The sequence below is a fragment of the Eschrichtius robustus genome, chromosome X, assembly GCF_028021215.1.
Source record: "Eschrichtius robustus isolate mEscRob2 chromosome X, mEscRob2.pri, whole genome shotgun sequence".
In the NCBI taxonomy this organism is placed as follows: Eukaryota; Metazoa; Chordata; class Mammalia; order Artiodactyla; family Eschrichtiidae; genus Eschrichtius; species Eschrichtius robustus.
In genome coordinates, this window is record NC_090845.1 from 114,152,553 (window position 1) to 114,172,114 (window position 19,562).

Sequence of the window (19,562 nt, forward strand, 5' to 3'; positions counted from 1 at the left end):
AACAAAGTGAATCAGGGAAGCAGCTGCATAGCACAGGGAGATCAGCTCAGTGCTTTGTGACCACCTGGGGGGGGGGCATAGGGAGGGTGGGAGGGAGGGAGACGCAAGAGGGAAGAGATAAGGGGGTATATGTATATGTATACCAGTAGTTTTTCTAATGGGTGCTGACCATGTCCTGGCAAGCAAGCCCATACAGAAGGAGCTAACCCTGGTCCCAGTTTGGGCACTTAAGACACTGGGAACTAGAAAGGTTACTAATTAAAAAATATTGAAGTGGACTTCCCTGGTGGCGCAGTGGTTAAGAATCCGCCTGCCAATGCAGGGGACACGGGTTCGAGCCCTGGTCTGGGATGATCCCACATGCCGCGGAGCAACTAAGCCTGTGCGCCACAACTACTGAGCCTGCGCTCTAGAGCCCGCGGACCACAACTACTGAAGCCCACGTGCCACAACTACTGAAGCCCGTGCGCCTAGAGCCCGTGCTCTGCAACAAGAGAAGCCACCGCAATGAGAAGCCCGCACACCACAACAAAGAGTGGCCCCTGCTTGCCGCAACTAGAGAAAGCCCGCATGTGGCAACAAAGACCCAACGCAGCCAAATAAATAAATAATTTTAAAAAAAATATTGAAGTGTAATTGATATATAAAAACAACATATTGACTTTATACAATTTGATGAGTTTGGACATATGCACACACCCTGTGAAGTCATCATCACAGTCAAGGTAATAAACATATCCATCACCTCCAAAAGTTTCTTTGTGCTCCACGCTTTTGTGTCAAGAACACTTAAAATTTGTTAAGAGGGTGGATCTCATGTTAATGGTTACTCTTATAAGTAAGCTACCTTCACTAAATCACTGGGGCTTAACTCTCCTAAGGGAAATCTGTGACCCCTGGTGAGAACTACGAGCCTGGCAGCAGAGAGGGAGGGGAGACATTGAGAAGCACCTCACCTGTCCAGGAAGATAGATTTTGAATCTATCCCAGGTAAGTAACCCTGGGAGCCTTGAGAGAGACCCCTGGGGTCACAGGGAGAGTCCCCTAAGCCATGACACAGTTGAAATAGACAGAAATGGACTTCATGACCTGAGCTGACTGTGGTTGGTCCTTAGTCTCTTCTCCAGTAATAAAGTATTGTGACCGGCCGCGTTTAACCTTTTTTTTTTTTTTTTTTTTAAACATCTTTATTGGAGTATAATTGCTTTACAATGGTGTGTTAGTTTCTGCTTTATCCCGTTTAATCTTAAAGTATTGGAGGAAGCGTCAGGTAAAAGCACGGATAGGAAACCTGGCTTATCTGATTCTTACTCACCAATTCCAGGTGGAAACCCCGATGCTTCAGATAAAGGGGAAGTACACAGGTATAGTGGTCCTGCCTATCCTTCCAGGGGGATCATTCCATGGGAAGGATGATATCAGATCTAGCCTAATTTTCAATCTCTATACCTCCAACTCAAATAATGACAATTATTAATGGCAGCTAATCTTTATTGTTTGCACTGCTAAGTACTCGGTTATGTGCTTAACATGGACTATCATGCTTGATCCTCACAGTAAACTCTGAGGCACAGAATGATCAAAGCAACTTGCCCAGACTCACACTGCTGCCCAGGGTCAGAGCAGGGGCTAACCCAGGTCTGTCTAACTGCAGAGCCAGAACCACAACGCTAACTTCTCTTATCTCTATTTCTTTCAAGCCTGGAAGGAAGCTGTGCTCCTGGGCCTGAGACTAATGGCTCTGCTCCTGCTGCATTCAGGACTAAGTAGCAGATTAGTTGGGAGTTGATCCTAGATGCCAGGGCTTGATCTGGTGAAATCACTCTTAGCCCAGGGGTAGGTCCAGAACCTGGGAGTAGGGGCTGAGTAGGTACCTGAGGATCGAACTGTCCTCCTAGGAAGAGAGGGCAGGGCAGGGGGATGGAAAGGCTAGGAATGGGCTGGCTGTAACAGTTGGAACTTTAAAAAGAGATACTTTAGAAGAGCTTCTTGCACCATTTGAGAGATGGGAAGAAATGACCTTTATGAACCTTTCCAGTTCTCCATTCATACGGACAACACCGAGAATAGCGTGATTGTGCGCTAGCTTTTTTCTATGGCCGTACGCATTTTAAGCCAGCTATGAAGATAATGACGTTTTAGGCCTTCGGATAAGGGTTGCTTCCTTGTCTGCAGATCAGAAGTCAGCTTTGAAATTGTGCAGATCTTCCATTAGAGAAAATGCTCAGATTTGACCAAAGCTGGGGCAGGGAGGATGGTGCTTCCGAGTCAGTACTTCCTGATACCATTTTATTTTCAGAATAAGTAACCTGTTTGTTCCTCTGTAAAATGGGATTGAAAATCATCTTTACAGGATTTTTTGAAGATTTAAATAAGATAGCATGTGAAATGTAGTGTATGGGTAAACATTTGTATATTATACTTTATTCAATTCCCCTAATATAAAGGGCATTAGGAAGAAACAAAAATGGAAGACTACTCAGGTTTTTCCAGATCATTCAGTTTTAAAAATAAAGCAGTATTGAATAAATTCTTCTCTTAAATTATTCAGAACTGAGGTAATTTGACCACAAAGCCACTTGAAAGTCACTGAGATAACTAAATCAAGTTTTTAAAATAAATAATTCATTAATTAATTTTTGGCTGCATTGGGTCTTCGTTGCTGCACGTGGGCTTTCTCTAGTTGTGGTGAGCGGGGGCTACTCTTCATTACAGTGCGTGGGCTTCTCACTGCGGTGGCTTCTCTTGTTGTGGAGCACAGGCTCTAGGCACGCGGGCTTCACTAGTTATGGCACCCGGGCTCAGTGTTGTGGCTCATGGGCTCTAGAGCGCAGGTTCAGTAGCTGCGGTGCACGGGCTTCGTTGCTCCGCGGCAATGTGGGATCTTCCCAGACCACAGCTCGAACCCGTGTCTCCTGCACTGGCAGGCAGATTCTTAACCACTGTGCCACCAGGGAAGTCCCTTAATCAACTTTTAAAATCACTTCAAACTGTGGTCTTTAGGACATTCGAGTCAATCAATAAATAGACAACTGGTTAAATAGCCTAATTTTCTAAGCTTGAGATATTTATTGATTTACCCAAGGATTCTTATGCTTTGAGGCTCTGAAGATTTGCTAGATAGAAATACCCCATTCTGTTCTCAACATTTTATCAAGAAAGAGAAACTTGTACAACTTCAAACGTTCCTTCTGTTCTATGTTATAATTATTCAGGTAGATATACCGGAGAAAATGGAGGACAGGAAAGGAGATAAGGGGCAAACAGATGGAGCAATTCCCAGGTTGAATGAAAATATCCCTAACTTCTGAGAAAAGCAGGTACTTTTTAATCATTTCAAAGTCCTATTAAAGGAAAGGCCACTTTACTGCTGGTACTTACAATTACACTTTTTCATAAAATTACTGGTATTAGATAAGAAGCCGGGATTCCTGGAAATGAATTCCTGGTAATAATCATTAAAAAATTTCCTGTAAAGATGGGATTCTCTCAGCACAAAAGGAATGTTTTCCCCCAAAGCAAATTGGATTCTGTACTCATTTTTAACAAGGCGGTGTCTTTTCATTGTCTTGACAGGAAAAGCCAGAACTACCCTCATTTCCGACATTAGACAATTATACCACGTGTAATTGAAGCATTGTGGTAAGATGTCATCCACACTGCAGTCTGGAGGAATGTACTGCAGGACATCTGAACTACGAGCCAAAGTTACGGATAACCACAGCGCTGACGGATTGCCTCTAAAGCTGTCAATGAGAAGATTCCACTGATGTGTAGTTCCCAGGGTCTCCTTCCAGCGGTAGCAATAGTAGTAACAGCAATGAAAGCAATCACAGCAGGAGCAGCGGCAGGAATAGCACTAATGTTAGCAATACTAGGGTAAGCAATAGCATTTATCGAGCGCCTACTTTTTGTCAGGCCAGTGCCAAATTATTTATATATATATATATATATATATATATATATATATATATATATATATATATATATATATATATATATATATACACACACATACACTTTTCACTGATGAGGAACCTGAGGCGTGACAAGTTTAGGTAATTCACCTGAGGCTACACAGCTGGCTAGGTTCAAATCCAGGATTTAAACCTAGGACTGTCTTATTTCAAGCCTGAATTCCCTTCATACCACCATATAACCCAGTGGTATTGATACATAGATATTTTTCAGTATGAAAGATTAAAAACAGTAGAAGAGGGGCACAGTAGCCTCTCCAAGTTGCTTGACGACAGCAAGATTTTCCACGTGGTCGAATACCAAAGTGACAGGAGTGAGGCCATGGAAGGATCTCAAAATCAGAGAATCGAGGTGTGTGAATATGAGTATGAGGTGAACCATGGTGTGATCAAGTACAAGGCAGTGTAATTTAGGAGAAATACCCTAATACTATTTATAAAAGACAGTTATGACTCAAAGGAACCTAGGAGCGTTCATACACGTTCCCTAAAAATAGAAGTCTGGTGAGCTTGAGACACCAAAAGCTAATGGTATGCCTACCTTTAGTACTCTGTGCTTCAACCATGATTCTCAAGAAAGACATACTGGGTTAGGAAAAGAAAGTTAACAGAAATGATTGTGAAAGTGGTGTTGGAAGGTGGGAATGAAAAATAGGGAGGAGGTTGGTGGGAATGTAAATTGATACAGCCACTATGGAGAACAGTATGGAGGTTCCTTGAAAAACTAAAAATAGAACTACCATATGACCCAGCAATCCCACTACTGGGCATATACCCTGCGAAAACCATAATTCAAAAAGAGTCATGTATCACAATGTTCATTGCAGCTCTATTTACAATAGCCAGGACATGGAAGCAACCTAAATGCGCATCGACAGACGACTGGATAAAGAAGATGTGGTACATATATACAATGGAATATTACTCAGCCATAAAAAGGAATGAAATTGAGTTATTTGTAGTGAGGTGGATGGACCTAGAGTCTGTCATACAGAGTGAAGTAAGTCAGAAAGAGAAAAACAAATACTGTATGCTAACACATATATATGGAATCTAAAAAAAAAATGGTTCTGATGAACCTAGGGGCAGGACAGGAATAAAGACGCAGACGTAGAGAATGGACTTGAGGACATGGGGAGGGGGAAAGGTAAGCTGGGAGGAAGTGAGAGAGTAGCACGGACATATATACACTACCAAATGTAAAATAGATAGCTAGTGGGAAGCAGCCGCATAGCACAGGGAGATCAGCTCGGTGCTTTGTGACCACCTAGAGGGGTGGGATGGGGAGGGTGGGAGGGAGGGAGATGCAAGAGGGAAGAGATATGGGGATATACGTATACGTATAGCTGATTCACTTTGTTATAAAGCAGAAACTAACACAACATCGTAAAGCAATTATACTCCAATAAAGATGTTAAAAAAAAAAAGAAAAATAGGGGGGAGATTAGGGTCATTCTATCTGAATAAAATGAAGGTAGAAATAAAATCAGGAAGTTTAGTAATTAATAGACTAACAATAATAGTAACAAAGATGACTTACACTCCTGGGTGCCAGTCACTGTTCTAAGTGCTATATACATGTATTAACTCGTTTAATTCCCTCAACCCTATGAGTAGGTGCTGTTATTTGCATTTTACAAATGAGGAAACTGAAGCACAGAGCCCAGAGTAAAATATCTAGCTGCTGGCGGGGCAGGAACTCCAACCTAGGTAGTCTGCTGCAGGCCCTGGGCTCTCAGCCACCCCACCAAACTGCCCCTTTAAGGTACAGGGAGGCTTCACTGTGGAGTTTGGGATCGAAGCTCGTAATCTTAGTATCAAGGAAAATCTCTTGAAGCTGTTTAAGCAGGAAGTAAACTTTACAGAGTAAGAAACTCCTTAATAGATAAAAATTGGCTGAAAATAGTAATAGTTTCAAGAAAAGTAGGCAAATGTGTAGATTTGATAAGCATGAGTTACAGAGAGAAGTTAGACATAATTTCAATAAGAGTCTGAAGCCTCTTGAGTTTGAAACAATGTAAAGTGACCATATACTCCAACACAAATTACTGGTCTCTTCCAGTTATGTACTTCTTATACTTTACGACCACAATCATGAGCACACAAGTTTCTCCTGATATAATTTCCAAAACTATGAAAGTGGATATTGCTAGCCTCCAGTTTCATACTCCATCTTACAAATGATTCATGAACGTGAATGAAATGTCTAGAAGTTCACCTTAGTCAACACTCTCACCCAACTATTTTTTATTTCCCAGTTCAGAAAATCTGACTAATGATTGTTCTAGGTCAGCATTCTCCACACTGTATCTTATGGAGATTAATGTTTAGAAGTTATTATGTATTGGGGGTGAAATTCCAGAGTCAAATAAATGTCTGCTGATTTTTTTCTTAGAGAACCATAAACCACATGTAGCATGGAAAATCCCACAATAAAGAATCTATTTAACTGTAACCCAGCATTTCCTAAATTTATTTTGAAAAATCCCACAATAAAGAATCTATTTAACTGTAACCCAGCATTTCCTAAATTTATTTGACCATGGCACTTTTATTATGCAGATCATTTACAAATTATGGACAACAGCTCTAGACCTAGATCCCTTCTTTTGCAGAAATGGGAAGAGTATTACTTTTACAAGAGTACATGTAGAGAGTTAACCATGACTAGGAATAATTGGGGTATTTCATTCTCTCAATGTATAAAAAAATCTGTTTCTGCTATTGGGGAGAGTGGATGTGACATTCTGAATTCACTTTCCTCTAAGAACAAATTATAAGTGATGTTTAGGTATAACAAAAATACAATAATAAAATCCAAGAACTCCAGAACAAGTTAGTACCCACATTTTACAAATAGGGTATCTGAGGTCAAGGATACTGCCACTTCCCTGGTGTTCTTCTCCCATCACTAGCCACGCCTCAGTCTCCTCTGCTGATTCCTTCTCATCTCTCTAACCACTTATTGTTGGAATGCCCCAGGGCTTTATCTGTGGACCTTGTCCGTTCTCTACCTCTCCTCTATCCCTCGGAGAGCTCATATCGTCTTGTGACTTAAAAAAAATTTTTAATGTTATTGACAGCCTGGACCTCTCCCCTAAACTCCAAGCTCACACATGAGAATGTCCTTGACATCCCCACTTGGATATCTAATAGGCATCTCAAATTCAAACATGTCCCAAATCAAAGTCCTCATCTTCCCTCCCAAATCTGCTCCTCTTTTAGTCTTCTCCACCTCAGTTAGTATCAACATTATCTTCCCAGGTGATTAGGCTAATGACTGTGGTGTCCCCTACAACACTTTTTCTCTCACACCTCACATCCAAACCATCAACAAATTCTGTTGGCTCAACTTTCACGATATAGCCGCAGTTGAACCACTTATGAACGTACACTCTTACCATCTTACTCCAAAGCCCTGTTATCTCCCACCTGGATTATTACAATAGCTTCCTAGCTGATCTCCCTGATTCTGCCCTTGGTCCCCTGCGTCTTATTCTCAAGTCAGCAGCTAGAGTGATCCTGTTCACTGTACTTAAGAATTTTTGTTTTTCACTGAGGTATAAAACACTCCTGTATTCATCTGGAGAGGGTGTGGAGAAAAGGGAACCCTCCTACACTGTTGGTGCGAATGTAAATTGGTGCAGCCAGTATGGAGATTCCTTAAAAAACTAAAAATAGAGTTACGCTATGATCCAGCAATCCCACTCCTGGGCATATATCTGGAGAAAACTCTAACTCAAAAAGATACATGCACCCCAATGTTCATTGCAGCACTATTTACAATAGCCAAGACATGGAAGCAACCTAAATGTTTACTGACAGATGAATGGATAAAGAAGATGTGGGATACACACACACACACACACACACACAATGGGATACTACTCAGCCATAAAAAAAGAATGAAATAATGCCATCTGCAGCAACATGGATGGACCTAGAGATTATCATACTAACGGAAGTAAGTCAGAGAAAGACAAATATCATACTGTATCACTTATATGTGGAATCTAAAAAAATGATACAAATGAACTTATTTACAAAACAGAAATAGGACTTCCCTGGTGGTGCAGTGGTTAAGAATCTGCCTGCCAATGCAGGGGACACGGGTTTGAGCCCTGGACCGGGAAGATCCCACATGCCGCGGAGCAACTAAGCCCCGTGCATCACAACTACTGAGCCTGCGCTCTAGAGCCCGTGTGCCACAACTACTGAAGCCCGCGTGCCTAGAGCCCACGCTCCGCAACAAGAGAAGCCACCGCAATGAGAAGCCCGCACGCCGCAATGAAGAGTAGCCCCTGCTCGCCACAACTAGAAAAAGCCTGCGTGAAGCGTGAAGACCGAACGAAGACCCAACACAGCCAAAAATAAAATAAATTAAAATTTAAAAAATTAAATTAAAAAACAAAACAAAACAGACTCACAGACATAGAAAACAAACTTCTGGTTACCAAAAGGGAAAGGGGGGAGGGGTGAATTTGGAATCTGAGATTAACAGATACACACTACTGTATATAAAATAGACAACAAGGATTTACTGTATAGCACAAGGAACTATATTCAATATCTTGTAATAACTTAGAAAAGAATAAGTATATATGTATGTATAACTGAATCACTTTGCTGTACACCTGAAACATTGTAAATCAACTACACTTCAATAAAGAATAAAAATTAAAAAATAAAAAACACAACACTCCTTTGTTCAAAATCCACTAATGGCTTCCTCTCCCAGAATAAAAGCCAAATCTTCACAATTGCCTGTAAGGCTCTATACTACATGGTCCACATTACCTCTCAGGCTCCATTTCCTACTACTGTCCCCCCTCTCCCCAACTCTACTGCAGCCCCATCAATCTTGTTGCTGTTCCTTGAGCCAGGCATGATCCTACTTCAGGGCCCTTCTTTTTCTTCCTCTCATTATGCTAGTTGTAGATTTTTATTAGGTTTAGGTTAGGTTAAGGAGGTTTCCTTCATATTCCTAGTTCGCTAAGGTTTTTTTTGTTTGTTTTTGGTTTTTTTTGTAGAAGATTCACATGCCATAGAATTAACCATTCTGAAGTGAACAATTCAGTTGCATTCAGTACATTCACAATGTTGTGCAACCATCTTCTCTGTCTAGTTCCTCCACACTGTCATCACCCTGAAAAGAAAACCCTGTACCCGTTAAGCAGTCGCTCCCCATTCCCTCCTCCCCATAGCCCCTGGCAAACACCAATCTGCTTTTTCTGTCTCTATAGATTTGCCTATTCTGTATATTCCATATAAATGTAAATTATACAATATGTGACCTGTGATTTTTTTTCACTTAGCATCGTGTTTTTGAGGTCCATCCACATTGTAGCATGTATCATTACTTCATTCCTTTTCATGGCTAGATAATAGTCCATTTTATGAATATACTACAATTTATTTATCCCTTCATCTGTTTATGATATTTAGCCTGTTTCCCTCTTTTGGCTATTGTGAATAGTGCTATGAACATGCATGTACAAGTATCTGAGTCCCTGCTTTCGAGGCTTTTGGATACATACCTTGGAGTGGAATTGCTGGGTCATGTGGTAATTCTGTTTAACTTTTTGAGCAACCACCAAACTGTTTTTCACAGTGGCTGAACCACTTTGCATTACCATCAGCAACGAATGAGGATTCCAACTCCCCCTTCAAGGCTTTTGCCTTTGCTGTTCTCTCTTTGGAATGCTCTTCTGATAGATACCCAAGTGGCTCACTTCCTTATCTCCAGGTCTTTAACTCAGTTGTCATCCAGTCATGGAGGCCTATTCGGATCACCAAATTTAAAACTGCAACCTCCCAACTACCAATCCATACTCACTATCTTCCTTCCGTACTTAATTTTTCTCAAGAGTATTGATCATCATCTAACATACTATACACTTTTCTTATTTTCTATTGTCTATCTTCCGACACTGAAAAATAAGCTCCACAGGGGCAGAGATTTCAGTCTGTTTTGCCAGCACCTAGAATAGTGTCAGGCACATAGTTAAGTGCTCGATAAATATTTACTAAACAAATAAATGAGGTCCAAAGAGGCGTTTTGGCAAAGTTTGACAAAACAGAGTAAGAAACAGTCTTTGTAGTTCAGAGGTTATTTTTCTAATAATGGTGATGGATTGAAACTGAGCCAATCACACTTTTTATTCAGCTGTAACCAAGACGCATGCGTGCGTAAGATGGCTATTTCTAAATCAGGTGAAAGGACTATTTAGAATAGCCTGAAAGTAAAGAGATCAGACTGTCAAGCTAAAACTCATTAGCACCAATTAAAACTCAACTAACTGCCTATAAAATAAGCAAGCTTAGTATTGACTGAGATGTTTTATTTAAATGAAGTAAAAAAATGATGCTACGGGACACAGAATTTTAAGAGCATTATACTTTAAGAAAATGAACCTAATATATACTGTAAGAAATAGAATCCTATGGAAGAACACAAAGGTTCACCCCTGCCTAAAATATTCCTATAGCAAGAATGTGGTTTATCGTATTTGTGAACTATGACAGAGGCAGAGAAAATATCGGTATATAAAAAGAGAACCTATGTTAAAACCACAAAGAAGTTATTTCTGGGCAAAAGTTTAAAGCTTGGTGCAATTAATACTGATGAATTATTCACCTGAAAATGGTTAAAATGGTACATTTTATGTTATATATTTTTACCACAATTTTTGAAGAGTAAAAAAAAATGGATAGAAAGATGGTGAATGAAAAAACATCTTAGAGACAGATATGGAAATAAAGACTAGAAATATCGCCGAGTCCACTACTAAGAAACAAGCAACTTTTGGAAATTTTGTAAAATCATTTACAGCAGAAATCAGTCTGGAAAATTAAAACTATTAAATTCAACTCTTTTGACTATGAGTTACAAGTAGACTACATAACAAGTGGTCCTTGAAATTGGCTTTCAATATGTTTCTGCTATAGGCTGAATATTTGTTTCCCCCTCCCCCTAGCCAAATTCAAATGCTGAAACCTAATCCCCAATGTGATGGTATTTGGAGGTGAGGCATCATTAGGTGATTAGGTCATGAGGGTGGAGCCCTCATGAATGAGATTAATGCCCTTGTAAGAGACCACAGAGAACTCTCTTGCCCTTTCCACCATGTGAGGACACAGAGAGAAGACGACTGTCTAAGAACCAGGAAGCAGGTCCTCAACAGACAATGAATCTGCCAGCACCGTGGTCATGGACTTCCAGCCTCCAGAACAATGAGGAATAAATTTCTATTGTTTATAAGCCATCCAATTCTGTTATAGCAGCCCAAACGGACTAAGTTTCAAAGTACAATTCAAGAAGTTCTAATGTTAAGAGGAAAAAAACCACTCATGATTGAGCCAAACAACTTCTGAGCCTGCCCACCTTTATGGTTATTAGGATTACAAAGGGACTCTTGCCACCCTTTAAAGTTCTAAAAATTAGTAAACTATACATAGTGAGCTTTTAACTGTGCTGAAGGAAAAACCAGAAGATGGATTCAACAGATAAAAGCTCTCAGTCTGTAGGCCAAGTAATCAGGCTTCCATGTAAGAAGCAAAGCAATGCTCCTAGTTGTATGACAAAATCTACAGCTTTTATTTGAAGTTATTTATTAGAAAATAATTCCGGAGGCATTTTAACAATACAACTTTTATTAAAAAAATAAGTAATAACATCAAAACTGTTCAGCAAATCTATATTCAATGTAACCAAAATAAACAAACACCAAATAAAAAAAAATATACATCTATATATATATGGGCAAGAAACAAGTGCAGTTTTTGGTCCCAATATTTTCTGGATATATTATCTTTATCCAAAGGAATTACATTAATGGCTAAGAAGACATTATGTGTTAGATGTACAGAAAATGTAACTCTAAAATTTGTTTTAAGGTCTGTAGGAAGTGTTTTTTGCCAATTCTTTATGTCTTTGACCTCACAATCACTAAGATAATGTTAATGATGGTCCCAAGATAGACAGAGGATATAATAATGTCTAAGGGTCTGAACAATTACCAAATTAAGAAGCTACCAATAGGTAGCTACATAAAATCTTGGAGAATTGTAAGGACTTTTTGGGGAGTTATTAATGAAACAAAACAAACACAAAACAAGTTTAAAAGACAAGAAATAAAAGAGGACATAACAAAATGGACGTTAATAAATTTGGTGAAGACAACATAAAACCAAGACAACAAAATTAAATTAGACTTAAAAAAAAAATTGAATATTAGTATTGCTGAAAACTCCTAGGGTTTAACACTGGATAAAACTTTAAATGACAGTAAAAATAACTAATTTTAGAACTGCTTTAGAAATTTGTTTTCCAAGAACATGAAAGTAACCTTGGTTCCCTACATAACCAGTTTTTATATTCCTTGGACTGCATGCATGCTAGAGAAAGATTAAAGGGCAGCAGCCAAAATGATTAAACTTCAACTTGGATGTTGAAGCATTGATTTGATAGGCTTTTTTCTTGGTCAGAATCGACCCATAAGCTTAAGATCAAGAACCAAAGCCCCCAGTGGGAAGGTGTGCTCAATTTGGTGGGCCTTGAGGTCATCTCTGGCCACATTAGCATCAGTCTTATGGGAGGCCAGGCATGAAGGAACGGACTCTCCCTAAGATCTGATTTCTTAAGGCCACAACCTAGAGGAGGTCTCACAGTCAAACAATTCACATTCCTTGGAAAGAGAGAACAGGCATCAGATGTGTCCATCGAAGGGGGACACTGACCAGGAGTACCCTGGACTTTTTTTGAAATTTCTGTGTTGCTTCTGCATCTGAAAAATATGAAAAATAGAACAATGACAGCCAAGGAATGAGGAAAAAGACAGCTATCTGACCTAAAATTTTAAGACTTATAAGAAATTAACGAAGAAACCAGACAAAACAGACAAAAAACGATGAACAGTCACATCTTTTGGAATGCAATATTCTGAAAGCAAGTATAGCAGAGAAAAACACAAATTATTTTAAGCAAAGCAAGAAAAGACCATAGCAACAAAAGTTATTTTTGAAGAGAGCCAACTGGAGAGAAAAGCATATGTTAAGATATGTTAACCTGACACAAAGATAAGGTGGAATAAGACTCTAGTGCCATCTGAAAGCTGAAAAGAGCTGAATAATGAGAACTAGTGTCATGAACTTGGCTGTTTAACCGCCTTCGTATGAGAAAACACTTCAGAACTTTGAACTTAGGAAACTGCCTTTGTGTAAGAAAACACTTCAGAACTTTGAACTTAGGAAATTCCAACTTGTCTTGCACCAGGTTGCACGAGCTCCATAGAGCAGGAATCTATTTCAACAAGTGGCTTTAAAAACAAAAACAAAAACAAAATACTTTAATATTTTTCATTTCTATTAATGATACATTTAAAAAATGCAACAGTGCTAAAATCCATCAAAGAAAAATGCGCTGAATGAATATTAAACTTACGCAGAAGTGGGTCCAGAAGCTGAGATACTTCCAGGAACTGAAATTAGAAGAGTTTTACATTTAAAATAGAATATATGAGGAATGAAAAGGGGAAAGGGGGGAAGGGATAAATTAGGAGTTTGGGATTAGCAGATACAAACTACTATATATAAAACAGATAAACAACAAGGTCCTACTGTATAGCACAGGGAACTATATTCAATATCTTATAATAAACTATAGTGGAAAAGAATCCGAAAAAGAATCTATGTATATGTGTGTAACTGAATCACTTTGCTGTACACCAGAGACTAACACAACATTGTAAATCAACTATACTTCAATAAAAAATTTTTTTAAAGAATATATGAGGAATGAAACTATCATTTTAATATGTAAGAGCCGTATTGTGGCTGATCAAAAACACTGGAATAAGTATCAGAAATCCAAAGTAACACAATTATATACGTACCATTCTCTACTATAACTTGGCAAGTATGAGTTTTACATTGACTTAAGTGTTTAGCCATAAGATCTAAACCAGAAGAATCAGTTAGGAAATTACATTTAATGCACACCAGAGTCATGCCCCTATGAAAAAAAGAAGACAGAAAGGTTTTTATCTTTTATGAAAATCCATATACAAGTTCAAGCATTAGTTTTCCATGTAATAACTTGATTTGTTTTTTATGTGTCATGATCACCATTTGCAAATTTTGTTATATAAGCCCGATATATATGAAATGGTATAACCATGTCTCTAGAAAACGGCATAGCCATGTCTAAATTATGCTAGCATTTAGTGCTCTATAAGCTGTTCCCTCTCATGCCGGTTTCCAAAAGATATGAGTGAAGAGAACGAAAGCCCAGTCATGACTCCACTAACTTATATAACTTGTGCAAGGTACAATCTTTCCATGCCTTTGCCCATCTGCAAAGCAAGGCTACAATATTCATCCATTCAATACACATTTTCTGAGAACCTTCGTTACATACTCTGTACTACTAGGTCTTATGGATACAAGAGTGAACAAAAAAGGATACACTCTGTGAAGCCTACAATCTAATGTCCTATTTAATTGATGATAAAATCAGAAAAGAAAGGAGGCCTTAAAAATAAATCATGCAGGGAGTTTCAAGATGGCGGAAGAGTAAGAGGTGGAGATCACCTTTCTCCCCACAAATACATCAGAAATACATCTACGTGTGGAACAACTCCTACAGAACACCTACTGAACGCTGGCAGAAGACCTCAGATCTGCCAAAAGGCAAGAAACTCCCCATGTACTTGGGTAGGGCAAAAGAAAAAAGAAAAAACAGAGACAAAAGAATAGGGACGGGACCTGCACCAGTGGGAAGGAGCTGTGAAGGAGGAAAGGTTTCCACCCACTAGAAGCCCCTTCGCGGGCGGAGACTGCGGGTGGCGGAGGGGGAAAGCTTCCGAGCCATGGAGGAGAGCGCAGCCACAGGGGTGCGGAGGGCAAAGCGGAGAGGTTCCCGCACAGAGGATGGGTGCCGAGCAGCACTCACCAGCCCGAGAGGCTTGTCTGCTCACCCGCCGGGGCGGGCGGGGGCTGGGAGCTGAGGCTCCGGCTTCGGTTGGATCCCAGGGAGAGGACTGGGGTTGGCTGCGTAAACACAGCCTGAAGGGGGCTAGTGCGCCACAGCTAGCCGGGAGGGAGTCCGGGAAAAAGTCTGGAGCTGTCTCTTTTTGAATTATGGTTTTCTCAGGGTATATGCCCAGTAGTGGGATTGCTGGGTCATATGGTAGTTCTATTTTTAGTTTTTTAAGGAACCTCCATACTGTTCTCCATAGTGGCTGTATCAATTTACATTCCCACCAACAGTGCAAGAGGGTTCCCTTTCAGAGCCCATATTCTTAAATGTGACATTACACCACCTCGCCACCTTAACCCAGGTTATCTTATTAAATCAGTGTTAACTACTGCAATAGTCTTAACCAGTCTATGTGCCTCATGTAGCTACAACTCACCTTGTATACCCCTCCAAACTGATCTTCTTTCAGTACCCTTGATTCTACACAAAACCCCAATGGCTTTCCCAACATCCTCAAATTAAAATTAAGTCCAAGTTCCCCAGCCTTTTTCAAGGATTCTGCAATCTGGATCTCAGCTCAAAACTGTTTCCCCAGACTCTGAACTTAATGCTATGTTACATGAACTTCATGCTCCATTCAAACTGTACTACTTGTCATTCATTGTGTATGTCTTCTGCTTTTTTCCTGTCTGCCTTTTTATTCATGCTACTTATTCCAACTAAAATGCCCCGTGCCTCTTCTTATAAGTAGAAACCTTTCTTTCTTTTGAAATCAGTAACTCTCATTGCACTTATTACAAACCTCCTTGCATTAATTTCTGTAGTTATTTATGTTCACACCTTACTGTAAATGGTACATTCCTTGAAGGTTGGTACCAAGCCTTCTTCATCACTGTCATCTTTATAGGACTTGCTACATTGTGTTATACATAATAGATGTACAATAAATAGTTAAAGAATGAACACTGCATTTTAACAAAATATTAACCACGAAATTTATTGCTTTGTAAAATTACAAGTATGAAAACTCCCATATACAGAAAATAACCAATTTTCTGTTTAAATTTGAGATCCACCCAAGGTAAGAAAAAAGCACCTCGGATCTTTAAAGTCATACAGTTAATTTAAGAACCAAACACAAAACTGTGTTTGACAATAGTGAGGTAAAAATCAAATTAAATTCTCATCTTTACAAATCCTTTTCATTACTATAAAAATTTTTAGTACAGGTTAATACCTAAATATAGTTTATCAGAAACTTCTAATGCCTTGAATTTAGTAATATTTTAAAAATAGCACTAATATATTTTAAAAATGGAATCAAACTTTCCTCTGCCTATGAGCTATTTGTCTATCATCCACATACTCCACATATGTCACTTTCAATATTAATTTACTCAACAAATATTTATGGAATGCCTATGATGTGCCAGGCACTATTCAATACCCAGCAAATGTCTGGCATAGCTCAGTATCTGAACTCCACACATTCTAGTGAGAAGATATAGACAATAAACAAGAGGGTGAAATATACAATGTACAATACATTGAACAGTAAAAAGCTGCCATGAAGTAAAAACAAAACAAGAAAGGGAGATAGGGAGTGCTGGGGGTGGGGCCCGGGGAAAGGATGCTACTTTAAATGGGGCGGTCCAGGAAAGGCTCACTCATTGGAGGAGAGACCTAAAGGAGCTACCTAAAGGTAGCTACCATGGGAGCTAGCTACCCATGCAGATATCTGGGGAAGAGGAAATGAGGCAAAAGGAATAATAAATACAAAGGTCCTGAGACACAGCATCCCCTCTTCTACTTTTCCACTAACCCAAAGCATCAAAACAAGTATTGGCTAAACTTAAAGTCTATGTCTTAGCCTCCTGCTACAAAGATCTTGACACTGGTATTTCAAATAGCAATGAGAACTTAAACAAAGGAATATGGAGTGAAAATGAATTAGAAGAATGTGAAAAAGATGGTGCTTAGTGGATTCTGAGCTAAGTGTGTGTGGTATAACCAAAATGAATTATCAATGCCTTTAGAAATGTTCACAACAATTCCTCTGAACAGTAAACAAGTTGTGTACTTTTACTTCAAAAATTAAAAAGCCCCAAGGATTATGAAGGCTATATATTGATCACAACCAAAGTAGTGTTAGTCACTTTACTAGGCATCTTAAAAGTCTTTTAAATTTTCAAATATTGCTGGAGAGCCTTATTTTTTTAATTTTATAATGCAAATTCATGGAAGTTTCACCTTAATGCCTGACATCACTGAAACAAGTTTAGCTAGAGAATATAGGCAATCCCCTCTTTGAGCTAAGGATATAAAGTACAGAACTCTATTATGTCTAGTAGCAATCATTTCATTTTCCAAACTAGGCACTCCAGCATCAGGTTAAAAAGCTACTATAATTTTTCAATAGAGAGAATGAAAAAAGATCGAGTAGTTACCTGAGAGTTCCAGAATGCTTCTTAAAAATATAAAACTGTTCAGTTGGCTGGTCGCTATGAGAGCTGGAGAGACAAAAGACAAATGAGATTTTATTATACAATAAGCCATTAATTAATTTTATGACCAGTTTTCAAGCCTATGCTTAGTTTCTTAGTTTTGAATAAAAGACCATGATTTAAATTATAAAGCTCTATTAGCATCTCTGTTTAATTCAAGATTTTTATCTTACGTTTCATATTCCCTGTGTGTTTTCGAACAACATATTTCCCTGAGGATATTCTTAAATGATCATACCTCACCATTATTAAAAAAAAAACCTTTAGAGTTAAAAATGCAAAGAGCATCAAATTAATTTTTTCAACTGTTAAGAGTTGAGAACAACTTAAAAGGTATTGGCTAATAATGTATTTTGCTGTAATATAAATTGTTATGAATAATAATTATTACTTTCTAATCTTGATATACTTAGCCCAGGGGACCAATCTGAATGATCCTGGAAGTAAATGTTTCTTGGGCTAAATGACATTACTTACCATCAGTAAAATGAAACATTTAAAGAATCTTTTGCAATTACTAGGAGAGCTTTTAAAGAACGCGAATTAAAAGCAGAGCTCATGAGTTAAAACAGTACTTTCTCTACGCACAGAACAGAAAACCACTAACCAAATTTTGTAGCCAATGCTAATAGCTTTTATATCCCCTTTTAAACTGATAGGGAAAGCTTTCCTGTATTAGAAAGTCAGGCAGAATTAGCTGGGATTAGTGTAGCACAGTATTACTCAAACTGTGGTCCATAGACCAGCAGCATCCGTATCACCTGGGAGCTTATTAGGAATACAAAGTCTCAGCTCCCACTCCAGACCTACTGAATTAATCTCTGGTGGTGGAGCCCAGAAATCAGTTTCAACAAGTTTTTCAGACGATTCTTACGCAAGATAAAGTTTGAAAAGTACTAGCCCTAGCTTGCACTGACAGACCCAAACCAGACAACACATCAAGTCAATGGTTACCCTTAGACACACAGTAACTATCATCAGCATACCATGTATACATCGGCAAAGAATGGCTACCTATAATCCCAAGAAAAAATCCTCAGAATAGGTGCTATGGTGAATACAAAGAACTGCTCTCTCAAGTAGGTAAGACATAGACACATATTTAATATGAGGCAGAACAGCTGAGTAGTACAGAACTCAAAAAGAAACAACTGATTCCTACGAGTGGCTGTGGTGATCAGATACTTCACAGAAGGTAAAATGAAAGGGAAGGAGAAGGGCATTCCAAAGAATAAGGAAAAGTCACTTTAGATATTGAATACGGGACAAACTATACATTGGGGAAGATTAATTAATCTGGGAGGCTTGACTTCTCTATGATTACAGAGTTGGTATGGGCTGAGAATAAAGATACTCAACCTCTGAGAAAAATGAAGCTTCTGTATGTACAGAGCTTAATCCTATAACAAAAGTCCACATGGGTCGGAGTGAGGGTATCCAATTAACGGGGAGGTACTTGAGGCAACCAGGGAAGCAAGGCACCAATGAAGTAGGGGAAACAGAGAGAGCTTCAAGGCCCTTAGAAGAGCAGAAGTGGAAGATTTCAGTTCTACATGAGGCTGACGATGAGTAAGCAATCAGTGTGCGTGACGACAATGCAGTGCAGGGCTGGGGCTAACTGGAAATTAGAAAAAGGCTATGAAGGAAGCCTGGAGCCAATTGGGAATATTTTGGGATAGAATGGGGTTAGAGGTCCTACAGGGCAGTTGAGGAGCCTATGGAAAATGGGAAAGGAGAGGACAGAATGATCCATGGGTTTAAGAAACACCAAAGATAATTTCCAATTTAATCTCTTGGAAATTAGGGGCAGAATTAAAGCCCCATTGGGGCAGCCATGTGTTTGGCACAGAATAAGAGACCAGCATTCTCCCCAGCAGTATACTGAGAGAGAGGGTGGCTGTGGTCTGGTTTGGAACAACTGAGGTATGGGTGCAGAACCACTGCAGTAGTTGTGAGGCAGAGTGGTAAATTACAGAAGATGGACTTTCAGGAAGCCATGATGAATGGTGGCAGATCAAGAGAACTCCACAGGCTTCAGAAACTTAAAGTGTATTATTTCCAGGTGATGCTCCACATTTATGGAAATAATGCATGGAGACAGAC

The 19,562-nt window shown here is 39.1% G+C and overlaps 1 protein-coding gene across 2 annotated transcripts in view; it reads right to left on the reverse strand.

The window, feature by feature from the left end:
* Positions 1 to 11,758: 11,758 nt before the first annotated feature.
* ZNF280C (zinc finger protein 280C) overlaps positions 11,759 to 19,562 on the reverse strand; it is a 55,126-nt gene continuing 47,322 nt past the window's right edge. For both annotated transcript variants that reach the window (XM_068532975.1, XM_068532976.1), the window contains 4 exons: positions 17,403 to 17,465; positions 13,871 to 13,989; positions 13,420 to 13,456; positions 11,759 to 13,294 (listed from right to left, as the gene is read on the reverse strand). In XM_068532975.1, coding sequence (XP_068389076.1) covers positions 13,279 to 13,294; positions 13,420 to 13,456; positions 13,871 to 13,989; positions 17,403 to 17,465 — 235 coding nt within the window. In that variant the 3' untranslated portion in view covers positions 11,759 to 13,278. The remainder of the gene's footprint in view (positions 13,295 to 13,419; positions 13,457 to 13,870; positions 13,990 to 17,402; positions 17,466 to 19,562) is intronic.